This window comes from Cetorhinus maximus, chromosome 7 (assembly GCF_964194155.1).
Source record: "Cetorhinus maximus chromosome 7, sCetMax3.hap1.1, whole genome shotgun sequence".
NCBI lineage: Eukaryota > Metazoa > Chordata > Chondrichthyes > Lamniformes > Cetorhinidae > Cetorhinus > Cetorhinus maximus.
In genome coordinates, this window is record NC_135885.1 from 58,734,404 (window position 1) to 58,756,671 (window position 22,268).

General features: G+C 46.1%; 1 protein-coding gene across 1 annotated transcript in view; it reads right to left on the reverse strand.

Moving 5' to 3' along the window:
* ccdc138 (coiled-coil domain containing 138) overlaps nt 1-22,268 on the reverse strand; it is a 133,777-nt gene that overhangs the window by 92,131 nt on the left and 19,378 nt on the right. The window contains exon 3 of the mRNA XM_078545557.1: nt 16,995-17,127. Coding sequence (XP_078401683.1) covers nt 16,995-17,127 — 133 coding nt within the window. The remainder of the gene's footprint in view (nt 1-16,994; nt 17,128-22,268) is intronic.

A 22,268-nucleotide genomic window follows, 5' to 3' on the forward strand; every position in this document is an offset into this window, starting at 1 on the left:
CTGAGCTGGTAAATAAATAATGGTCCCTTTGCACCTGAGAAACCCATTTACATTTGAGAACTTTCCAGAGACATTTTCAGACATGAGTTAATCCACTGTCTATGCAGAAATAGCAAAAGTCACCCGACCCTCGACAGCCAACTTAACAGTCTTGTTAGCATCCCTTTTTTTTAAAAGATAAAAGACAGTTCTAGAAAATTATATACTGAGTTCAGTCCATGTTTAAAATTATGAATAGGACATGCCTTCACTGTGTATGAAGTGCCTTCGCTGCACAGAAAAAAAAATGAATCTTGATTACATTTTTTTTTACATTGCTCTCATGATAAAGCATGGGAAATGTGAACACAGTTTGTACACGTTCATTCTATCATTCACACATTAATCTTATACTTGATATGGCTCGCTTTGTCTGTAACAGCCTTTTTAAAGTTTTGGTTTCTCATCATCCTTTTGGTGAGGCACAGTGTAAAGGAATTTCTTCTGGCCTTGGGGTCTGGCTTTAAAGAAGGCTTGTTTCCAGGACTCTAGTGCCTTCTATCCCTTTTTCCCTTTTAAAATTTGCAGTTAGGTGTTGTCTAGCGGCATACGATTTTCATTACCAGCTGGTTGTAGTGCTTTGGGAACTTCAAGGTCAACAGTCACGTGATTTCTGGTGAGCTGTGGGGGTTAGTGGAGATTCAAATTTGCCCCTGCAGTCCTGGAAAAAGTCGACTTTCTTAGATAATATCACCACCTTCAACACCTCTTTGACCTTTTGTCTGTGACATCTTTTGGTTATCTCCACCTATCACTGGCCCTTTATCCAGCTCTACTTCTCCCACCCACCCCTTAAACCAGCTTAAATTTCACCCTTCTTCTATTTTTACTTAGTTCTGTTGAAGGGTCATTCGGACTTGAAACGTTAACTGTGTTCCTCTCCGCAGATGCTGCCTGACCTGCTGAGTTTTTGCAGGTATTTTTGTTTTTGTTTTGGATTTCCAGCATCCGCAGTTTTTTGCTTTTAAATTCTACCGATTCTACCCTGGCATCAGTAAATTTGGCAGGCTTTATCCTGGCCCCTTTTACTTCAGTTGCTTGTCCTTGGCCTTCTTAATCCTTACTGCTCTGTCGCCTCCTGTAGAATTTCTGAAACTTCCTCAGCCTTCTGCAGCTCAGCAGAATTTTGCTAGTTCTCATTATTTTCCCCAGTCTCCAAGACTGCTCTGGACTCCCTGGATCAAGACCTGACATACCACAATGTCACTGCCCTTCTTCTTCGGCTGTCCCTCGGGGACGAGGATGACTTGCTTCCACACTAAAAATGAGTTCTCAGGTGACTGAAGAGTCCAATGCATGACCTACAGTCTCTGTCACAGGTGGGGCAGATGGTGGTAGGGGGAACGGGTAGGTTGGGTGCCCGGGTTGCCACGCGCTCCTTTTGCTGTCAACGCTTGGCTTCAGCTAGCCTTTGGTGACGAGACTGGAGGTGTTCATAAGAACATAAGAAACAGGAACAGGAGTAGACCGTCCGGCCCCTCAAGTCTGCTCCGCCATTCAATAAGATCATGGCTGATCATCTTTGTGTTTTGATTTCTGCATTCCCATCTAACCCTGATAACCTTTGATTCCCTTGCCTAACAAGAATCGATCGATCTCCGCCTTAAAAATATTCAACATCCACGGCCTTCAGAGGCAGAGAGATCCAAGGTTGCACAACACTTAGAGGAAAAAATTCTCCTCATCTCTATCCTAAAAGGGGAACCCCTAATTTTAAAACAGTGCCCCCCTAGTTCTGGACTCACCCACAAGAGGAAACATCCTTTCTACATCCACCTTGTTAATACTATTCAGGATCTTATATATTTCAATCATTACCCCTCACTCTTCTAAACTCCAGCGGAAACAAGCCCAGTCTGTCTAACCTTTCCTCAGAACACAACCCACTCATTCCAGGTATCAATCTAGTAAACCTCCTTTGAACCGTCTCCAATGCATTTAAATCCTTCCTTAAATAAGGAGGCCAAAACTGCACAGTATTCGAGATGTAGTCTCACCAATGCCCTGTATAACTAACATTCTTACTTTTATGTTGAATCCCTCTAATAATAAAGGATAGCATTCCATTAGACTTCTTAATTACTTGCTGTACCTGCATACTAACTTTTTGTGACTCATGTACTAGAACACCGAAATCCCTCTGCACCTCAGAATTATGCAGCCATTCTCGATTTAAGTAAAACCCTGCTTTTTTGTTCTTCCTGCCAAAGTGAACAACTTCACATTTTCCCACATTAAACTCCATTTGCCGGATCTTTGCCACTCACTCAACCTATCTATATCCATCTGCAACCTCATGTCCTCTTCACAACATGCTTTCCAACCTATCTTTGTGTCATCTGCAAATTTAGCTATCATGTTTTTACTCCCTTCATCTAAGTCATTGATGTAAATCGTAAAAGGTTGAGGCCCCAGTACAGGCCCCTGTGGCACGCTACTCGTTACATCCTGCCAATCAGAAAAAGACCCATTTATGCATACTCTCTGCTTTCTGCCAGCCAGCCAATCTTCTATCCATGCTAATATGTTACCCACTACATCATGCACTTTTAATTTCCATAATAATCTTTGATGTGGTACCTTATCAAATGCCTTCTGGAAATCCAAGTACAGTTTGTCTGCAGGCCCCCCTTTATCCACTGCGCATGTTACTCCTTCAAAAAACTCCAATAAATTGGTTAAATATGATTTTCCTTTCACAAAACCATGCTGACTCTTCCCGATTGCCTTGAGCTCTTCTAAGTGCCCAGCTATAGCCTCCTTAATGATTGATTCTAATAACTTCCCCATGACAGACGTCAAGATAACTGTCCTATAGTTTCCTGTTTTCTGCCTCCTTCCCTTCTTGCTTAGAGGTGTTATATTTGCTACTTTCTGATCTGATGGAACCTTTCCAGAATCTAGCGAATTTAGCAAAATTAACACCAGCTCATCGACTACCTCATTAGCCACCTCTTTGAAGACCCTAGGATGTAGTCCATCAGGACCTGGAGACTTGCCAGCCCGCAGCGCCATCAATTTGCTCAGTGCCATTTCCCTAGTGATTTCAATTTCACCAAGCTCCTTTCTCCTGTTCATCTCCTGATTTGCAGCTATTACTGGAATGTTTTTTGTATCTTCTATAGTGAACACAGAAACAAAATATATGTTCATTTCTTCCTCCATTTCCTTATTAACTACTGATAACTCCCCACTGTCATTCTCTAGAGGACCAACACTAACTTTACTCACTCTTTTCCTTTTTAAGTACCTATAGAAACTCTTGCTATCCATTTTTACATTTCTAGCTAGCTTCCTCTCATACTCTAATATCTTTCTCCTGATAAACCTTTTAGCCATTCTATATATTCTGTCCAATCATCTAACCTGCCACTCATCTTTGCGGAATTGTATGCTTTTTCCTTAAGTTTGATGGTTTTCTTAACTTCTTTAGTTAACCACAGATGGTGGGTCCTCCCCTCAGAATTTTTCTTTATAGTAGGAACATACTTACTCTGAATACTCTGAAATATCCCCTTAAATGTTTGCCTCTGCTTCTCTATTGATCTATCCTCTAGCCTAGTTTCCCAGTTCACTTCAGCTAGCTCAGCTTTCATCCCCACATAGTTGCCCTTATTTAAATTTAGAATGCTAGTCTTAGGCCCACTCTTCTCCCTTTCAAACTGGATGTAAAATTCAATCATATTGTGGTCGCTGCTACTTGGCAGTGCCTTTAGTCTGAGGTCATTAAGTAACCCAGTAATTAAGAACGTTACGCAATACCAAGTCTAATATAACCTGCTCTCTAGTTGGTTCCAGAGCATGCTGCTCTAAGAAACTCTCTCGATAAAATTCTAAGAACTCCTCATCCAGGCTACTACAGCCAATCTGATTTTTCCAGTTTGTATGTAGATTAAAATCACTCATGATTATTGCCATTCCTTTATCACAAGCATACAATATTTTCTCTTGAATATTTTATCCTACACTGTGGCTATTAGGGGGCTTTAGGCCAATCCCACTAATGACTTTTCCCCCTAACTATTCCTCATCTCCACACAAACCGATTCTACATCCTGATCTCCTGAATAAAGGTCATCTCTAACTAATGCACCAATGTCCTTTTTGATTAACAGTGTTACCCCTCCACCTTTACCTAGCTTCCTATTCTTCTTGAATGTCACGTGCCCCATAATATTAAGGACCCAAATCTTTGTGGTCCTGCAGCCACGTCTTCGTAATTGCTATCAGATCATATTTATTTACTTCAATGTGGGCCATCAATTCATTTACATTGTTATGAATGCTTCATGCATTCAGATATAGCCTTCAGTTTTGTCTTTTTGTTACCTTTGCAACATCTAGTCTTAGGTTTTGTTTCTCTCTGTCCCTTCCTGCCATTCTCTGACCCTCATTTCCCATATTACTATTTTGCTCTACACCTTGAATTGCTACCTCTATCCAAGCGCGATTCCTCACCCCTCTTGTTCAACTCCTTCCCCGATGCTTTCCCTCCACGCCGGGCGGTTTTGGTCTAGGGACTCCCAGATGTCAGTGGGGATGTTTCACTTATTCAAGGAGGCTTTGAGGGTGTCCTCGAAGTGTTTCCTCTGCCCTCCTAGGGTTCGCTTGCTGTGTCGAAGCTCCGAGTATAGCGCTTGTTTTGGGAGTCTCATGGCAGGCATGCAGACAATGTAGCCTGCCCAGAGGAGCTGATCGAGTATGGTCAATGCTTTGATGCTGGGGATGTTGGCCTGAGCGAGAACACTGATGTTGGTGTGCCTATCCTGCCAATGGATTTGCAGGATCTTGGGGAGGCAGCACTGGTGGTACTTCTCCAGCGTTTTGAGGTGCCTGCTGTAAATAGTCCAGGTCTGTGAGCCATATAGGAGAGCGGGTATCTACTCTGTAGAGCATGAGCTTGGTGCCAGGTTTGAGGTCCTGACCTTCAAACACTCTCTTTCTCAGGTGGCCGAAGGCTGCGCAGGCGCACTGATGGTGGTGTTGGACCCTTGTCGTCGATGTCTGCCCTTGTTGACAGTAGGCTTCCAAGGTACGGAAAGCTGGCCACATTGTCCAAGGCCTCGTTGTGGATTTTGATAACCAGCGGGGGTGTGGGGGGAAGGGGGGTTGCAGTGCAGTACGGAGGGGGAAGGTTGGTAGAGGATCTTTGTCTTACGGGTGTTTAGTGTAAGGCCCATGCTCTCGTACACCTCGGTGAAGGTGTTGACGATGGTCTGGATGCTGTCATTTTCAAGGGTAGGTCACCGTCTCTGGGAATTGCATCTGGAGTTCCTAACACTAGTGCTGTTTTCCTACCAATCATATGGGCTCAGAGTATATGCTATCTGTTTGCAGACCGTGACAAATAGTGTCACATTGACGTGACCTGTGCATGTGTGATATTTATCTTTAATTCCATCAGGTCAAATATACATTAAACTGCTTTAAAAGAAATTTTAAAAAGCAAGCAAGACGTTGACTTAAGATGGCTGCCACAGGTCACCTGATGTCTGGTATGACAAGTTGGCCAGTTTCTGGAAATCTCCAATGTGGATTACAATTCAGGCATGCCAAAACAACCTCCTATGGGATTTCACATCTACTGATGTCAAGAATTACTTCAAAAGGTGAACTGAAACTGTACTGGTTCTTGCCATTTGCATTTCTATAAAGCTAGCCTTTGAGGCAGAGACAGAAGTCTCTTGGGATAATGGCGACATAGTGTTCTTCCTAGCTCATCACAGGGGAGAAAGGTTCATTCAGAAATATGGCTGGGACATTACAGAATCTAATTATCTCGGCATAAAACAAAAATCTCTGTTTAGACATGAGCTAATCAATTACCTTCTGAAATCATTATGGGGAGAGAGGTCATGTGACCAGAATAGCCATTTTTGAATTGTCTTTTAGTATAACACCCAAGCTGCTAAAAATACAGTCTGGAAGAAATCAGCCAATGGAGCAGTAATACCATCTCTCTCCCCTTCGCATTCATGTTCAAAATTTTATCTTTGATACATTTTGGAAGCCACTACAACTTTTGGAAAAGATGGATCACACTTTAAAAGAGACTGTCTCCAGAAATTGCAGTTTACATCTGTCTCAACTCCATTGGAATTTCAAGACCACATTGGGAAAAATCTTCCCCAGCCAAGGAAACCAGGGAAGGACTCAACTCAAGCTGTGGGCTTTTTTTTAACCGTTTACCATTGAATCTTAATTTTGCCAAAAAATAACTTCCTACTGTATAACTTGTTATTTGCATGCTTGTGTGTGTTGCGAAGGTGGGGGTGTGGATTTACTTTTAATATCTTTATCTTTACCTGGGTGGGTTTTTTGCTCAATAAAAACTAACTCCTTTGCACTTAAATCCAAGAAAGCCTTTCGGACTGAGTGTTTTGGCAATCAGCACATTAATGGTTAAGTACAAAAAGCAGGACAAATCCAACCAGGCCAATTACCGCTCAATCAGTATACTCTCTCTCATTAGCAAATTGATGGAAGGTGTCGTCAACAGTGCTAGCAAGCAGTAGTTACTTAGCAATAACCTGCTCATGGATGTTCTGCTTTTGGTTCTGCAAGAGCCACTCGGTTCATGACCTCATTACAGTCTTGGTCCAAACATGGACAAAAGTGCTGAACTAACAAGGGGAGATGAGAGTGACTGTCCTTGACATCAAGGCAGCATTTGATAGAGTGTGACATCAAGGAGCCCTGGCAAAATTGAAGTCAGTGGGAATCAGGGGAAAACTCTCCACTGGTTGAAGTCATACCTAGCACAAAGGAAGATGGTTGTGGTTGTTGAAGGCCAATCATTTCAGTCCCTGGACATTGCTGCAGGAGTTCTTCAGGGTAGTGTCCTGGGCCCAACCATCTTCAGCTGCTTCATCAATGACCTTCCCTCCATCATAGGATCAGAAGTGGGAGTGTTTTCTGATGATTACAGTGTTCATTTTCATTCAGAACTACTCAGATACTGAAGCCATCCATGGCCATATGCAGCAAGACCTGGATAACATTCAGACTTGAGCTGATAAGTGGCAAATAACATTCACACTACACATCTGCCAGGCAATGACCATCTCCAACAAGAGAGAATCTAACCATCTCCCCATGGCATTGAATGGCATTACCATCACTGAATCCCACTAACAACCACCTGGGGATTATCACTGACCATGAACTGAACTGGACCGGCCATTTAAATACAGTGGCTACAAGTGCAGGTCAGAGTCTGCAAATTCTGAGTTAAGTAGCTGACCTTCTGACTCCTGAAGCCTGTGTACCATCTACAAGGCACAAGTCAGGACTGTCATGGAATACTCTCCACTTACCTGGATAAGTGTGGCTCCAATAACACTCAAGATTGACACCATCCAGGACAAAGGAGTCTGCTTGATTGGCACTTTACCACACTTAAACATTCACCCTATCCACCACCAAAAAATATGAAAAAACACGTTCTACTATCCCTCAAAAACTAGGGGCGGCTTATACACAAGATATATGGAAAATTAAGGATTTTGCCCAAGGTCAATGTTCAACTTTTACAAGCGATCAACTACTACTCAAGTATATATGGTGTTCTCCATTTGCCTGGATGCGTGCAGCTCCAGCAACAAACAAGTAGCTCAACACCATTTAGAACAAAGTAGCCTGCCCTTGGAGATGGAAGAGATTTGGGGGCTGGTTAAGAATGCATGCTTCCAGGAAGGTTTTTTAACAGCAGTGGACATTTCTGAACATTGCTCCACCCTGCGGAAGGGCTACGGGCAGAAGGCGGAGCAGTGGTACTAGGTAAACTGCTCTTAAAGAGAGCCGGTGCAGACACAATGGGCCAAATGGCCTCCTTCCGTGCTGTAACAATTCTAAGATTTAGTGATTTTTGGTTTTAACTGAGAAGTCAAGGGTGAGAAATTACTGGCTTTGGCATAGAGCACCATCTTGTGGTTTGCTTCAAAATTACAAAATAACATCCAATTTAAGTAATTAAATCTGAGCAGCACACAGCACAACAAAGTCTGTAGATAAAGGCAAAATATTGCAGATGCTGGAAATCTGAATCAAAAACAAAAAACGCTGGAAAAACTCAGCACTTCTGACAGCATCTGTGGAGAGAAAGACAGAGTTAACGTTTCAAGTCCATAATGGGCCTTGAATGGTGAGCAGAGGGGAAGTAAAAGGGTAGTTGTTGCACCTTCTGCGCTTGCAAGGAAAGGTGCCATGGGAAGGTAAGGGGGTGTTGAGGAATGGATCAGGGTATTGCAGGCGGAGTGGTCCCTTCAGAATGCTAAAAGGGTAGGGGAAGGAAAGTGACAGAAATGGGGGAGGATGATCCGTTGAATACAAAGGCTGATGAGATGGAAGGCAAGAACAAGGGAAAGGCTGTCATGGTTCTGGGAGGGAGGGGAAGGGGTGAGAGCAGAAGTACAGCAAATGGGATGGACACAGTATTATTTTATTGTTTGCACCCAACTGGGTTTTCTGCATCATTGTATTTGGAAGCACAAAACTTTATCTGGTCCACTGAGACTATGCTGCCTCTTGGTTAGAGCCATCCAAAATCAATTCCAAACCTTGCCTTCTTCACATAGCATGTTCTGCTTCAAATATTTACTTAATTTTTCCTTAAAAGTCTCTGCCTCAATTATTCCCTGGAGCAACATATTTGACATTCCAACAACTCTCGATATAAAGCAATAACTCCCAAATCTCTCTACACACTCGGTGACAAATTTAAGTTGATGGCCCCCTCATCACTAACTCCCAGCCAGAGAAAATATTCTTCCCCTATTCATCTACTAAAATCTTATTTTTTTTAAAAAAAGTATTAAATCTCATTCTCTGCTCCATCTGATATAAATCCAGTATCTCAAGTTTCTCTTCACAACTACAATTTCCAATTCCTAGCTTCATCCTGATGAAACCCCTGTATTCAGTCTATGGCCTTAATGTTCTCTCTTAAAACGGGACACTTAAAACCTCACACAGTACTCTCACTGTTGCCTAACCACTGCATTGTAAACATTTATCATTGTTTCATTGAGCATATTATATGCTCCTAACTGCAAATCCCGAATTCCTGTTGACTTTTATAATGGTATGAACAACCTTGAATTCCTAGTTCTTTGTATATCTTTAGCCTCTCCGCATCTTTTCATTGAATGTTGCTCTTGGTTCCCACTACAAACTCTATCCACTGGTTACCGATTCCATTCCTCTCCCTGTAACTGTCCAAGGCCGTTCGCAACCTTGCTGTCATATTTGACCCCAAGATGAGCTTCTGACCACATATCCGCTAAGATTACATGTTTCCACCTCTGTAACATCACCGGATTCCACCCTTGTCTCAGTTCATCTGCTGCTGAAACCCTCATCCGTGCCTTTGCTACTTCTAGACTTGACTATTCTAATGCACTGCTGGTTGGCTTCCCACATTCTATCCTCCGTAAAGTTAAGGTCATCCATACCCCTGCTGCTTTTATCCTTACTTACACTAAGTCCCAGTGCATTTTTTTTTTATTCGTTCACAGGATGTGGGCGTCGCTGGCTAGGCCAGCATTTATTGTCCATCCCATTAACCTTGTTCAGAGGGCATTTTAAGAGTCAACAACATTGCTGTGAGTCTGGAGTCACATGTAGGCCAGACCAGGTAAGAACGGCAGATTTCCTTCCCTAAAGGACATTAGTGAACCAGATGAGTTTTTACTACAATCGACAATGGTTTCATGGTCACCATCAGACTTTTAATTTAATTCAAATTTCACCATCTGCTGTGGTGGGATTCGAGTCCAGAGCATTATCCTTGGTCTCTGGAATACCAGTCCAGTGACAATATCACTGTCCCACCGCCTCGCCTATCGCCCCTGTGCTTGCTGACCTACATTGGTTCCCAATTAAGCAACACCTCAATATTTAAAGATGAAGAGAATAACTAGAGAAAGAGTGGGGCCAATTAGGGACCACAGAGGTAATGTGTGTGTGGGCCCGGAAGACGTGGGTACAGTCCTCAATGAATACTTTGTGTCGGTCTTCACAATGGAGAAGGGTGACGCAGGTATAGACATCAGGGTTAAGGACTGTGAAATATTAGAGGAAATTAACATAGAGAGAGAGGAGGTACTAGCGGGTTTAGTGGCCTTAAAAGTTGACAAATCCGCAGGCCCAGATGAGATGTATCCCAAGCTGTTGAGGGAGGCAAGGGAACAGATATTAGAGGCCCTGGCAGTCATTTTCAAATCTTCTCTGGCCAAAGGTGAGGTGCCAGAGGGCTGGAGGACTGCTAATGTTATCCCATTATTAAAAATGGGAGGAGGGGATAGACAAGGAAATTACAGACCAGTCAGTCTAACCTCGGTAGCGGGGAAGCTACTAAAAATAATTCTGAGGGACAGAAAATATGTGCACTTGGAGTCACACAGGTTAATCAGGGATGGTCAGCATGGATTTGTTAAGGGAAGGTTGTGCTTGACAAATATGATCAAATTTTTTGAGGAGGTAACGAGGAGTGCTGATGAGAGTAATGCATTTGATGTGGTCTACATGGACTTTGGCAAGGCTTTTGATAAGGTCCCTCATGGCAGACTGGTCAAGAAAGTAAAGGCCCATGGGATCCAAGGCAAAGTAGCACATTGGATCCAAAATCGGCTGAGAGGCAGGAAGCAGAGGGTAGAGGGATGTTTCTGTGATTGGAAGTCTGTTTCCAGTGGGGTTCCACATGGCTCAGTGTTGGGACCCTTGCTGTTTATGGTGTACATAAGTGATTTGGACTTAAATGTAAGGGGTATGATCAAGAAGTTCGTAGATGACACAAAAATTGGTAGGATGGTAAATAGTGAGGAGGTTGGCCATAAACTGCAGGAGGATATCAACGGACTGGTCAGGTAGGCAGAGAAGTGGCAAATGGAATCAACCCAGAAAATGTGAGGTAGTGCACTTGGGGAGGGCTAACAAGGCAAAGGGTTTCACTATGAATGGCAGGACCCTGGAAAGTACTGAAGATCAGAGGGACGTGTGTATACCCACAGATCCCTGAGGGTAGCAGGGCAGGTAGATAAGGTGGTTAAGAAGGCATATGGGATACTTGCCTTAATTAGCCGAGGCATAGAATATAAGAACAGAGAGGCTATGCTGGAACTGTATAAAGTGCTGGTTAGGACACAACTGGAGTACTGCGTGCAGTTCTGGTCACCACATTGTAGGGAGGATGTGATTGCACTGGAGAGGGTGCAGAGGTGATTTATCAGGATGCTTCCTGGGCTGGAGGGTCTGAGCTATGAGGAAAAATTGGATAGGCTGGGGTTGTTTTCCTTGGAGCAGTGAAGGTTCAGCGGGGATCCGATAGAGGTGTATAAGGTCATGAGGGGCATAGATAGGGTGGATAGGAAGGCACTTTTTCCATTAGTAGAGGGGTCAATAAAAATAGATTTAAGATAAGAGCTAGAAGTCTAAGAGGGGAGTTGAGGAGAAATCTTTTCAACCAGAGGGTGGCGGGAGTGTGGAACTCACTGCCTGAAAGGGTGGTTGAGTCAGAAACTCTTGTAACATTTAACAAGTATTTAGATAATTACTTATGTTGCCATAGCCTCCAGGGCTATGGGCCAGGTGCTGGAAATGGGATTAGTGTAGTCGGACCTTCGTTGATTGGAACGAACAGGATGGGCCGAATGACCTCCTCCATGCTGTAAACGTCTGAGTAAATTCACATCCTTGCTTTCAAATCCTTCCACTACCTTGCCCCTGACTATCTCTGTAATCTCCTCGAGACCTTCCAAGTTATTTGCGATCATCTAATTCTGGCTTTCCTGTGTTTAGTTGCTCCACCATTGGTGGCCATTCCCTCAGCTGCCTAGGCCCCAAGCTTTAGAATTCCCTCCCTAAACCTCCGCACCTTTATCTTTCTTTCCTCCTTTAAGAGGCTCCTTAAAAGCTACCTCTTTGATCAAGCTTTTGGCATTTGCCCTAATATCATGGGGTATGTGGCTCAGTGTCAAACTATTTTGGGAAGCACCTTGGGACATTTTATTATGTTAAAGGCACTATATAAATACAAGTTGTTGTTGTGTAGTCCTTCCATTGCTTTAGTTCTTAATAAGTATTACTTCAAGCTTGTTAAAATTAAAATCATTTTAGCACCTGTCTGCCTTTCCCATTAAGCCTCTCGATATCTTCCTGGTCTTTTAAATTTCTCCCTACTGTTCATCAAATCCCCATCTAATGTGTATCAGTAAGCAGAGATTGCCAACCTGAAATCTTAGCTCTGTTTCTCCTCTCCACAGATGCTGCCTGAACTGCTGAATTTATCTAGCATTTCCTGTTTTTATTTCAAATTTCCAGCATCAGCAGTATTTTTGTATTATGTGAAATTGCATTGGTAAGCTCATGTCTAAATCATCTCAACAAACTTTGACTGATCCATGTATTTCTACAGGTTCACCAACTTTTTCTCAAATTATAAATTCTAACATATTGCCTGGAAGCGGCATTACAGTAACTGATTTCTAGATACCCAAGGGCAGAATTTTACCCTTGGGGTGCGGGATCGGCAGGGGAGGGTGGAAAGCCAACCGCCGCCCGTGATCGGCAGCGCTCCACGATTTTACACAGGCAGGCCAATTAAGGCCTGCCCAGCATGATACATGGCCTGGGAACGAGCACAAATGGGCAGGTGGGGGCATGATGTCCGCCGGGTCCAATGGCAACCTGGTGGCTGATTCAAATGAGGCCTCGGCAGCCCCTGCAAGGTTGCCACCTAAGGATGTGGAAGTGTTGCGAATGGACACCGTAGCGGGCGGACACGGCAGGTGGGAGGGCAGATCGGCAGGGCAATCAGTCCTGCATTTTTCTGACCAGTGCCTTGTAGCCCTCCTGGAGGAGGTGGCAGTGAGGAGAAACCCTTGTCCCCAGGGACAGGAGGAGGAGGCACCTACACCTCACCAAAAAGGCCTGGGAGGAGGTGGCATCCAGGGTCAGCAGCCACGACCTGGTGAGGTGCACATGGGTGCAGTGCAGGAAGCGCTTCAACGATCTGCTGCGATCGGAAAGGGTGAGTACCGTGTTGGCATAGGTCACTTTGCAGGACAGTTAAGAGCTGTCCATCCCCCCTTGGATCTCAGAGGTGTTACTGAGTGTGAGCGTCAAATGTTAATGAGGCAGGATATAGCGAAGTGGACGAGCCTTGCGGCTCCAGGGTCACGAATCGGCTGAGCCCTGCGAGGTGTTCCTCAGGTGGGATTGGCCAGGCTACAATGATGCTGCAGGCAGAGAGTGGACTCATCAATGCTCCTCTGCCCTTCCAGGAGAAAGCATCCCATAACAATGCTGAGAGGTCGCAGGCTGGCGGGGGACCTCCACACCTCCTCATCCTCTTGCGATATGAGCAGGAGGCCCTGGAACTGGAGAGGCGCCATGCGCCTCAGTCAAGCAGCCGTGGTCAGGTTGGGGTACCAGAGGAAGGTAAAAGTGCGTTGCACTAAGGTGAGAATGTCGGTTATTGCTGCCATTCCAGTGTTGTCTCTATATTGAGAGTCTGGAACCTGGAATCCCCGTTGATAATCGAAAGACGATGGCACCATGATGTGTATCTCTGTCTCATCAGGGTGCTGGGCATGCACAGTGAGTTTCATGACTTAAACTAATGACATGCCCTTTTCCCTTTTAGGCTCACTAGCAGTCGTTCATTATGAGGAGCCTGAAGGCCCACCCCTGAGGACCACCATGCACCTGTGTCACACCCTCTCTGTGAAGCAGGCACCAGCGTAGATACCAGCACCTCGGTAGGCATAACATCACTGTGTAGTCTATTGGTGCACATTGGTGAGGGCATTTCACATTCGCTTGAGATGCAGGCGGAGGCAGAGAGTGCCCAGGGCGTCGGCAGTCAAAGGACTGCTGGATGCTAGGACAATGCTCAGTTGATGGCTGATGATGGGCCTCTGGAGTAATCCCTGAGGCAGCAGATGCCGGATGCCCAGCAGGGTGTGTGGGGGGATCTAGCAGAGATACTTGAGGGAATGTGTGCCATGATGCCGTTGTGGAGGAGACCCTGTGCAGCATAGGTACTGTGTTAACCCTCATGGCCCAGTGCAATGCCTCCTCCATGGAGAGAGTGGTGAATCTTATGGAGATGCTCCTCCGGGGACTCAATCTGGGGTTCCTGGGGAAGCGTTTGGACCTGCAAGCCCTCATACCGGCAATGACCTCAGCTGGTCAGTGTCAGTGTGGAAGATGGATTGGGCACCCAGTATCCCACCTAGGTGCCCGTCCATCAATGGTGAGCATGGAGGTCCAAAGCGACCTGACGTTGGTGCACGAGCTGCCTGTCGTTTCTGCAGGCTCCTCTCAGGGCGCTCCGGATGATGGCAGCAGCTCCTCCGCCCCTCTGCTAGTGACCGTGGCTGCAGCGATGGGGAGATGCCAGCCATGGCACTGGTCGCTCCCTCCCAGGCAGGGCCAGCACAGGCTCCACGGGCCAGAAGACACCTGCCAAGGTCATCAAGGCCAACAAGACAGCAGAGTGAGCAGGCCGTCTCCGATGCTGGTGCCAGCGATGGGGGAGCATGTAGACATAGCACCCGCAAACGAAAATTTAAAGCACCTTAAGCACAACATGGGTTATCACAGGTGATATTTGGTTCCCCTATTTTTCTTTTGATTTTTAATGGTGTGATAGAAAACACCAGTTCAAGATAATTTCTGCAATATTTCACATTCACAAGTAAATGAGATGTTATTTTGTGCAACTGGCCTCCGTATGCTTCATTTGTCCTGTAGGTGCAGGATGGCCATGATGTTATGAGGGATGCGTGTCTCCTGAAACTTCATTGCAAAGGCACATAGTTTATGCTGTTGACCAAAGAACTGATCCTGTCAGGGATCGAGCATTGAGCCTGCAGCCCTGGCATGTGGTGGTGGTTCTTATTTGGAGTCTAGCTGAAGGAGCATTGGACCAAAGTGCCCCAGGTATCCCTGCCTCCCTGTAGGTTACCCAGGTCAGCATCTACGCCCTCAGCTTTCTCCTCACCATGCTCGTCCTTGGACTCACTACTGGATTCATCATCTGTTGCCTGTGCAGCTGTGTCAAGAGCTTCTTCCTCCACTGAGTCCCCCTTGCCTGTGCCAGATTGTGGAGAGCACAGCATGCAACCACCATCAGTGACACACGATCTGGGGGTTATTGGAGTGCGCTGCCTGAACGGTCCAGGCATCGGAAGCGCATCTTGAGAAGATCTATGGTTCTCTCTACCACCGCACTTGTGGAGGCATGGCTCCTGTTGTACTGCTGCTTGGCCTCTGTTCTTGGGTGGCGGAGAGGTGTCATGAGCCACCTTTTGAGGGGATAGTCCTTGTCAACCAGCAGCCATCCATCCAGTTGGGCTGGAGCACTGAAGAGTCTAGGCACCTGGGAGAGCCTCAGGATGTAAGCGCCATGGGAGCTGCCATGGTACCTTGCACAGACTTGCAGAATCTGCATCTTGCGATCACACACTATCTGCACTTTCATGGAGTGGAATCCCTTCCTGTTGACGAAGGCTCCCGGCTCACCTGCTGGCGTCTTGATGGCCACACGTGTGCAGTCGATTACACCCTGGACCCAAGGGAACCAGCATCACTGCGAAGCATCTGGCTCGCTCTGCCTGGCTGGCCTCGTCCATTCGGTAGTGAATGAAAGTCAATGCATGCCTGAACAGAGCGTACGTCACTAGTTTGGCGCAACCGTGGGCAGATGATTGGGACACTCCACAAAGATCCCCCACTGACCCCTGGAAAGAGCCGGAGTCTTGGAGGTTAAGGGCCACCGTGACCTTCAGCGCCACTGGCATGAGGTGTCCACCCACGCAGTCGGAGCTGATCTCCAGGCCGATCCTCTGACAGATGGAGGTCACTGTCTCCCTTGAGAAAGAGCGAGCCTCCATCGGCATTGCACATCAGACATATTAAGGTAGCTGCATCACCGCCTGTAAACCCTGGCAGCAGGATATTGGCATCTTCTGCAGCCCCTTCCGCCTTGGACTTCCTATTGGCCCTGCACCTCTTGTGTTTGTGCATCTCCTCCCACAGGTTGCCCCCCTGGAAGCTGAATAGGAACACCTGGCCTCCTCCCACTTCTGGCCCTCTCTTCCTCCTCATAGGAGTTGCCTCCAGCAATGACCACAATCCCCATTACCAGGGTAAGGGACGGCTGTCTGATACCTGGAAGGCCCAACGCGGTGTAAATCCTTCAAGTGCCTGGAAAACAACAGTCGAGTCCTGAACTAAAGCCTCTAAAATATCTGAATGCAGCTCTGAAGCGAAATGAAGCTGTCCTGTTCACAGACGCAACCAGCAGCAAGTGATATCCTGAACTCCTCACTAATCGCTTTGACAAGGCCACTGGCCCCTCTTATCCCGCCCATGGATGAGGTTTTGCCTCCCTGCCTGCCCGTTTTGCCCATGCGACGGCCTAAAAATTGCATGGGTTACATAAAGTCAGAGACAATTGGTGTCTCAAAGGCCTTAATTGGCCACTTAATTAATGGCCGGTGTGCCTCTGTCTCCATCGCGCATCTGCCTAGCAAAATATTTCAAGCACACTCGGCCAATGTCAACACGCTTTATTTAACACTCGAGCGGGTCGGGCGCGTGCCCGCCCGCCAAACTAAAAATTCTGCCCCAAGTTATCCTCCCCCCCCTTGCACTGCAACAACTGAGTCTAGACTGTATCCTGACATTAATATTAGAATAGGCATTACATTTTCTTTTCAAAAGTGATTACTTATGATATACACCTACCATCATGATTTGTCCTCAATTCACATTGCTAAGTTTGTTACTGCACAATTTTCTTTACAGTTTCAAAATCATTCATGTTTACTGCTGAATTCAAGAGGGAATTAAATTTTTTTAAATTATAATGGTATTGTCTGAAAAAGATAATTGTGATGTAGAAAACCATTGCTGACGTACGCTACAACTTTATAGGACTCCAGCCTTACCGTGCAGAGTTAAGTTTTGCCTTGAATAGATTAAGTAACATTCTGTTATAGTGCTTTCTCTCGCTGTACGTCAGACCAGATATGGGTGACTTCACGGGAGTAGCTTTCTTTCTTGATGGTGTATCCAGAGCATCTAAAATTTAGGCCAAGGAAGTTTTGGATTACTTAGAATGCATGATCACACATCATAAACACCAAAAGCTGCTACTAATCATTACTTAACAAGTTAAAAAATTGACAAGTATGAAATTGCTGGTTCAAATTTGACATAAAGGCAATCGCATTCAAATAATTGACACAATTGGTGTGTATCAAATGATCCTGTGGGAAATAGTCAAGTACGAATGAATTGTTTAATATTCTGTATAAGGGGGAGAAAACAGACATAAAAAATAATACATAAAAACAAAAAACTACTGCGGATGCTGGAAATCCAAAACAAAAACAGAATTACCTGGAAAAACTCAGCAGGTCTGGCAGCATCGGCGGAGAAGAAAAGAGTTGACGTTTCGAGTCCTCATGACCCTTCAACAGAATTGAGTAATATTAGGAGAGGGGTGAAATATAAGCTGGTTTAAGGTGGGGGGGTGGGGGGAGAGAAGTTGGGGGGCGGCGGTGGTTGTAGGGACAAGCAAGCAGTGATAGGAGCAGGTAATCAAAAGATGTCACAAAGGAACAAAGAGGTGTTGAAGGTGGTGATATTATCTAAACGAATGTGCTAATTAAGAATGGATGGCAGGACACTCAAGGTACAGCTCTAGTGGGGGTGGGGTGGAAAGACTGACAGGGCATTAAAGCTATAGATTTAAAAATAATGGAAATAGGTGGGAAAAGAAAAATCTATATAAATTATTGGAAAAAACGAAAGGGAGAGGGAAGAAATGGAACGGGGGTGGGGATGGAGGAGGGAGTTCAAGATCTAAAGTTGTTGAATTCAATATTCAGTCCGGAAGGCTGTAAAGCGCCTAGTCGGAAGATGAGGTGCTGTTCCTCCAGTTTGCGTTGGGCTTCACTGGAACAATGCAGCAAGCCAAGGACAGACATGTGGGCAAGAGAGCAGGGTGGAGTGTTAAAATGGCAAGCGACACGGAGGTTTGGGTCTTTCTTGCGGACAGACCGCAGGTGTTCTGCAAAGCGTCGCCCAGTTTACGTTTGGTCTATCCAATGTAGAGGAGATGAATACTTCTAGTGACAGAGTTTCCTCCTCGGTGGCCTCGGTAGCATCTGCTTCCTTGATAAAGTATTCATTTAACATCTCAGCCATGCCCCCTACCTTCAGGTGTAAATCCCCCTTTTTATTCCTAATAGGCCCTACTCCTCCTTTCACCACCCTCTTACTATTTATGTGCCGATAGAAAATTTTGGGATTCCCCTTTATGTTGGCTGCCAATCGTTTCTCATAATCCCTCTTTGCTTCTCATATTTGCTTCTTCTGTTGTCTGTTCCCCTAGCTAATGAATCCCCTATCACTATAGCTCTTCCTTTCTTCTTGTGCCCCTCCTGTACAGGAAAGCCGCTCGCAGTGCCACAAACTTGAATCTGACTGCATTCCTCTAAGGAACCAATGCCCTCACCAGTATCCAAAACGGAAAACCAATTAGTGAGCTGGGCCCCAGGGGACTCCTGCACTACCTGCCTGGTTCTCTTGGACTGCCTGGCGGTCATCCATTCCCTTTCTGCCTCTATACTCCTAGCCTGCGGTATGACCACCTCTCTGAACGTGCTATTAGCCACGCGGATGCGCGACAGTGACTCCAGCCGCTGTTCAAGCTCCGACACCTGGAGTTCAAGTTTCTGCGACTGGCAGTACTTTGTGCACATGTGGTCGTCTAGGACACCAGCAGTGTCCACGACTTCCCACATATTACAGGACACGGATTCCTCATGACCAAGCTGCCCTGCCATGTCTCAACTTTACTTCCCTTACGTTAACTTCAATATTTCTTTTATTCATTCAGGGGATGTGGGCTTCGTTGGCATTTATTGCCCATGTCTGGTTGCCCTTAAGAAGGTGGTGCTGAGCTGCCTTCTTGAATCGTTGCAGTCCATGTGGTGTAGGTACACCTACAGTGCTGTTAGAAAGGGAGTTCCAGGACAGTGAAGGAACAGCAATATATTTCCAAGTTAGGATGGTGAGTTACTTGGACGGGAACCTCCAGGTGGTAGTGCTCCCATCTGTCTGCTGCCCGTGTCCTTCTAGGTGGTAGTGGTCGTGGGTTTGGAAGGTGCTGCCTAAGGAGCCTTGGTGAATTCCTGCAGTGCATCTTGTACATGCTGCTGCCACTGTGTGTCAGTGGTGGAGGGAGTGAATGTTTGTGGATGTGGTGCCAATCAAACAGGCTGCTTTGTCCTGTACAGTGTCAAGCTTCTTGAGTGTTTTGGGAGCTGCACTCATCCAGGCAAGTGGGGGGTATTCCATCACACTCCAGACTTGTGCCTTGTAGATGATGGATAGGCTTTGGGGAGTCTGGAGATGAGCTACTCGTCGCATGATTCCTAGCCTCTGACCTGCTCTTGTAGCCACAGTATTTATATGGCTAGTCCAGTTCAGTTTCTGGTCAATGGTAACCCCCAGGGTGTTGATAGTGGAGGATTCAGTGATGGTATTGCCCAACACCAAGGGACGATGGTTGGATTCTCTCTTGTTGGAGATGGTCATTGCCTGGCATTTGTGTGGTGCGAATATTACTTGCGACTTTTCAGCCCAAGTCTGGATATTGTCCAGATCTTGCTGCATTTGGACATGAACTGCTTCAGTATCTGAGGAGTCTCGAATGGTGCTGAACGTTGTGCAATCATCAGCGAACATCCCCACTTCTGACCTTATGATGGAAGAAAGGTCATTGATGAAGCAGCTGAAGATGGTTGGGCTGAGGACACTATCCTGAGGAACTCCTGCGGTGATGTCCTGGAGCTGAGATGACTGACCTCCAACAACCACAACCACCTTACTTTGTGCTAGGTATGACTCCAACCAGCGGAGAGTTTTCCCCGATTCCCATTGACTCCAGTTTTGCCAGGGCTCTGTAATGCCACACTTGGTCAAACGCTGCTTTGATGTCAAGGGCAGTCACTCTCGCCTCACCTCGGGAGTTCAGCTCTTTTGTCCATGTTTGAACCAAGGCTGTAATGAGGTCAGGAGCTGAGTGGCCCTGGCGGAATGCAAACTGAGTATTAGTGAGCAGGTTATTGCTAAGCAAATGCCACTGGATAGCACTGCTGATGACCCCTTCCATTACTTTATTGATGATCAAGAATGGACTGGTGGGGTGGTAATTGGCCGGGTTGGATTTGCCCAGCTTTTTGTGTACAGGACAAACCTAGGTAATTTTCCACATAGCCAGGTAGATGCCAGTGTTGTAGCTGTGCTGGAACAGCTTGGCTAGTGGCACGGAAAGTTCTGGAGCACAAGTCTTCAGTACTATTGCCGGAATATTGTCAGGACCCATAGCCTTTGCACTATCCAGTGCCATCAGCCGTTTCTTCATATCATGTGGAGTGAATCGAATTGGCTGAAGACCGGCATCTGTGATGCTGGGGACCGCCAGAGGAGGCCGAGATGGATCATCCACTCAGCACTTCTGGCTGAACATTGTTGCAAACGCTTCAGCCTTATCTTTTGCACTGCTGTCATAGGCTCCTCCATCATTGAAGGTTGGTATATTTGTGGAGCCTCCTCCTCCAGTGAGTTGTTTAATTATCCACCAACATTCACAACTGGGTGTGGCAGGACTGCAGGGCTTAGATCTGATCTATTGGTTGTGGGATCGCTTAGCTCTATCACATGCTGTTTATGCTGTTTGGCACGCAAGTAGTCCTATGTTATAGCTTCACCAGGTTGACACCTCATTTTTAGGTATGCCTGGTGCTGCTCTTGGCATGCCCTCCTGCACTCTTCATTGAACCAGGGTTGATCCCCTGGCTTGGTGGCAATGCTAGAATGGGGGATATGCTGGGCCATGAGGTTACAGATTGTACAGATTCGAGTACAATTCTGCTGTTGCTGATGGCCCACAGCACCTCATGGATGCCCAGTCTCGAGTTGCTAGAGCTGTTCGAAATCTATCCCATTTAGCACGAAGGAGGGTATCCTCAACGTGAAACTAAAATTCGTCTCCACAATGACTGTGCGGTGGTCACTCCTACCAACACTGTCATGGACAGATGCATCTGCGGCAGGCAGGTTGGCGAAGATGAGGTCAAGTATGTTTTCCCTCACCACTTGCCGCAGGCCCAGTCTAGCACCCATGTCAATTAGGACATAGCCAGCTCGGTCAGTAGTGGTGCTACCGAGCCACTCTTGGTGATGGATATTGAAGACCCCCACCCAGAGTACATTCTGCACCCTTGCCGCCCTCTGTGCTTCCTCTAAGTGATGTTCAACATGGAGGAGCGCTGATTCATCAGCTGAGGGAGGGCGGTACTGGTAATCAGCAGGAAGTTTCCTTGCCCATGTTTGACCTGATGCCATGAGGCTTCATGGGGTTCAGAGTCAACGTTGATGACTCCCTGGGCAATTCCCTCCTGACTGTATACCACTGTGCCGCCACCTCGACTGGCTCTGTCTTGCTGGTGGGACAGGACATACCCAGGGATGGTGATGGTGGAGTCTGGGACATTATCTGTAAGGTATGATTCCATGAGGACGACTATGTCAGGCTGTTGCTTGACTAGTCTGTGAGACAGCTCTCCCAATTTTGGCACTAGCCCCCAGATGTTAGTAAGGAGGACTTTGCAGAGTCGACAGGGCTGTGCTTGCTGTTGTCGTTTCCAGTGCCTAGGTCAATGCCGGGTGGTCCATCCGGTTTCATTCCTTTTTTGTGACTTTGTAGCGGTTTGTTACAACTGAGTGGCTAGCTAGACCATTTCAGAGGGCATTTAAGAGTCAACCACATTGCTGTGGGTCTGGAGTCACATGTAGACCAGGCCAGGTAAGGACGACAGGTTTCCTTCCCTAAAGGACATTAGTGAACCAGATGGGTTTCTACGACAATCAAGAATGGCTTCATAGTCTTCATTAGACCTATAATTCCAGATTTTTATTGAATTCAAATTCCACCATCTGCCATTGCAGGATTTGAACCTGGGTCTCCAGAGCATTACCCTGGGTCTCTAGATTACTAGTCCAGTGACAATACCACCACACCTTACTTTGGTTTACTTATATTATTTTATTTTATTGGCCCTGGCTTACATTTACTCCCTAGTGTTTCTTACTTAAATCCAAGTAGCTACGTCTTTTAAAACATTACTCTTTTATGATTTACAGCTATT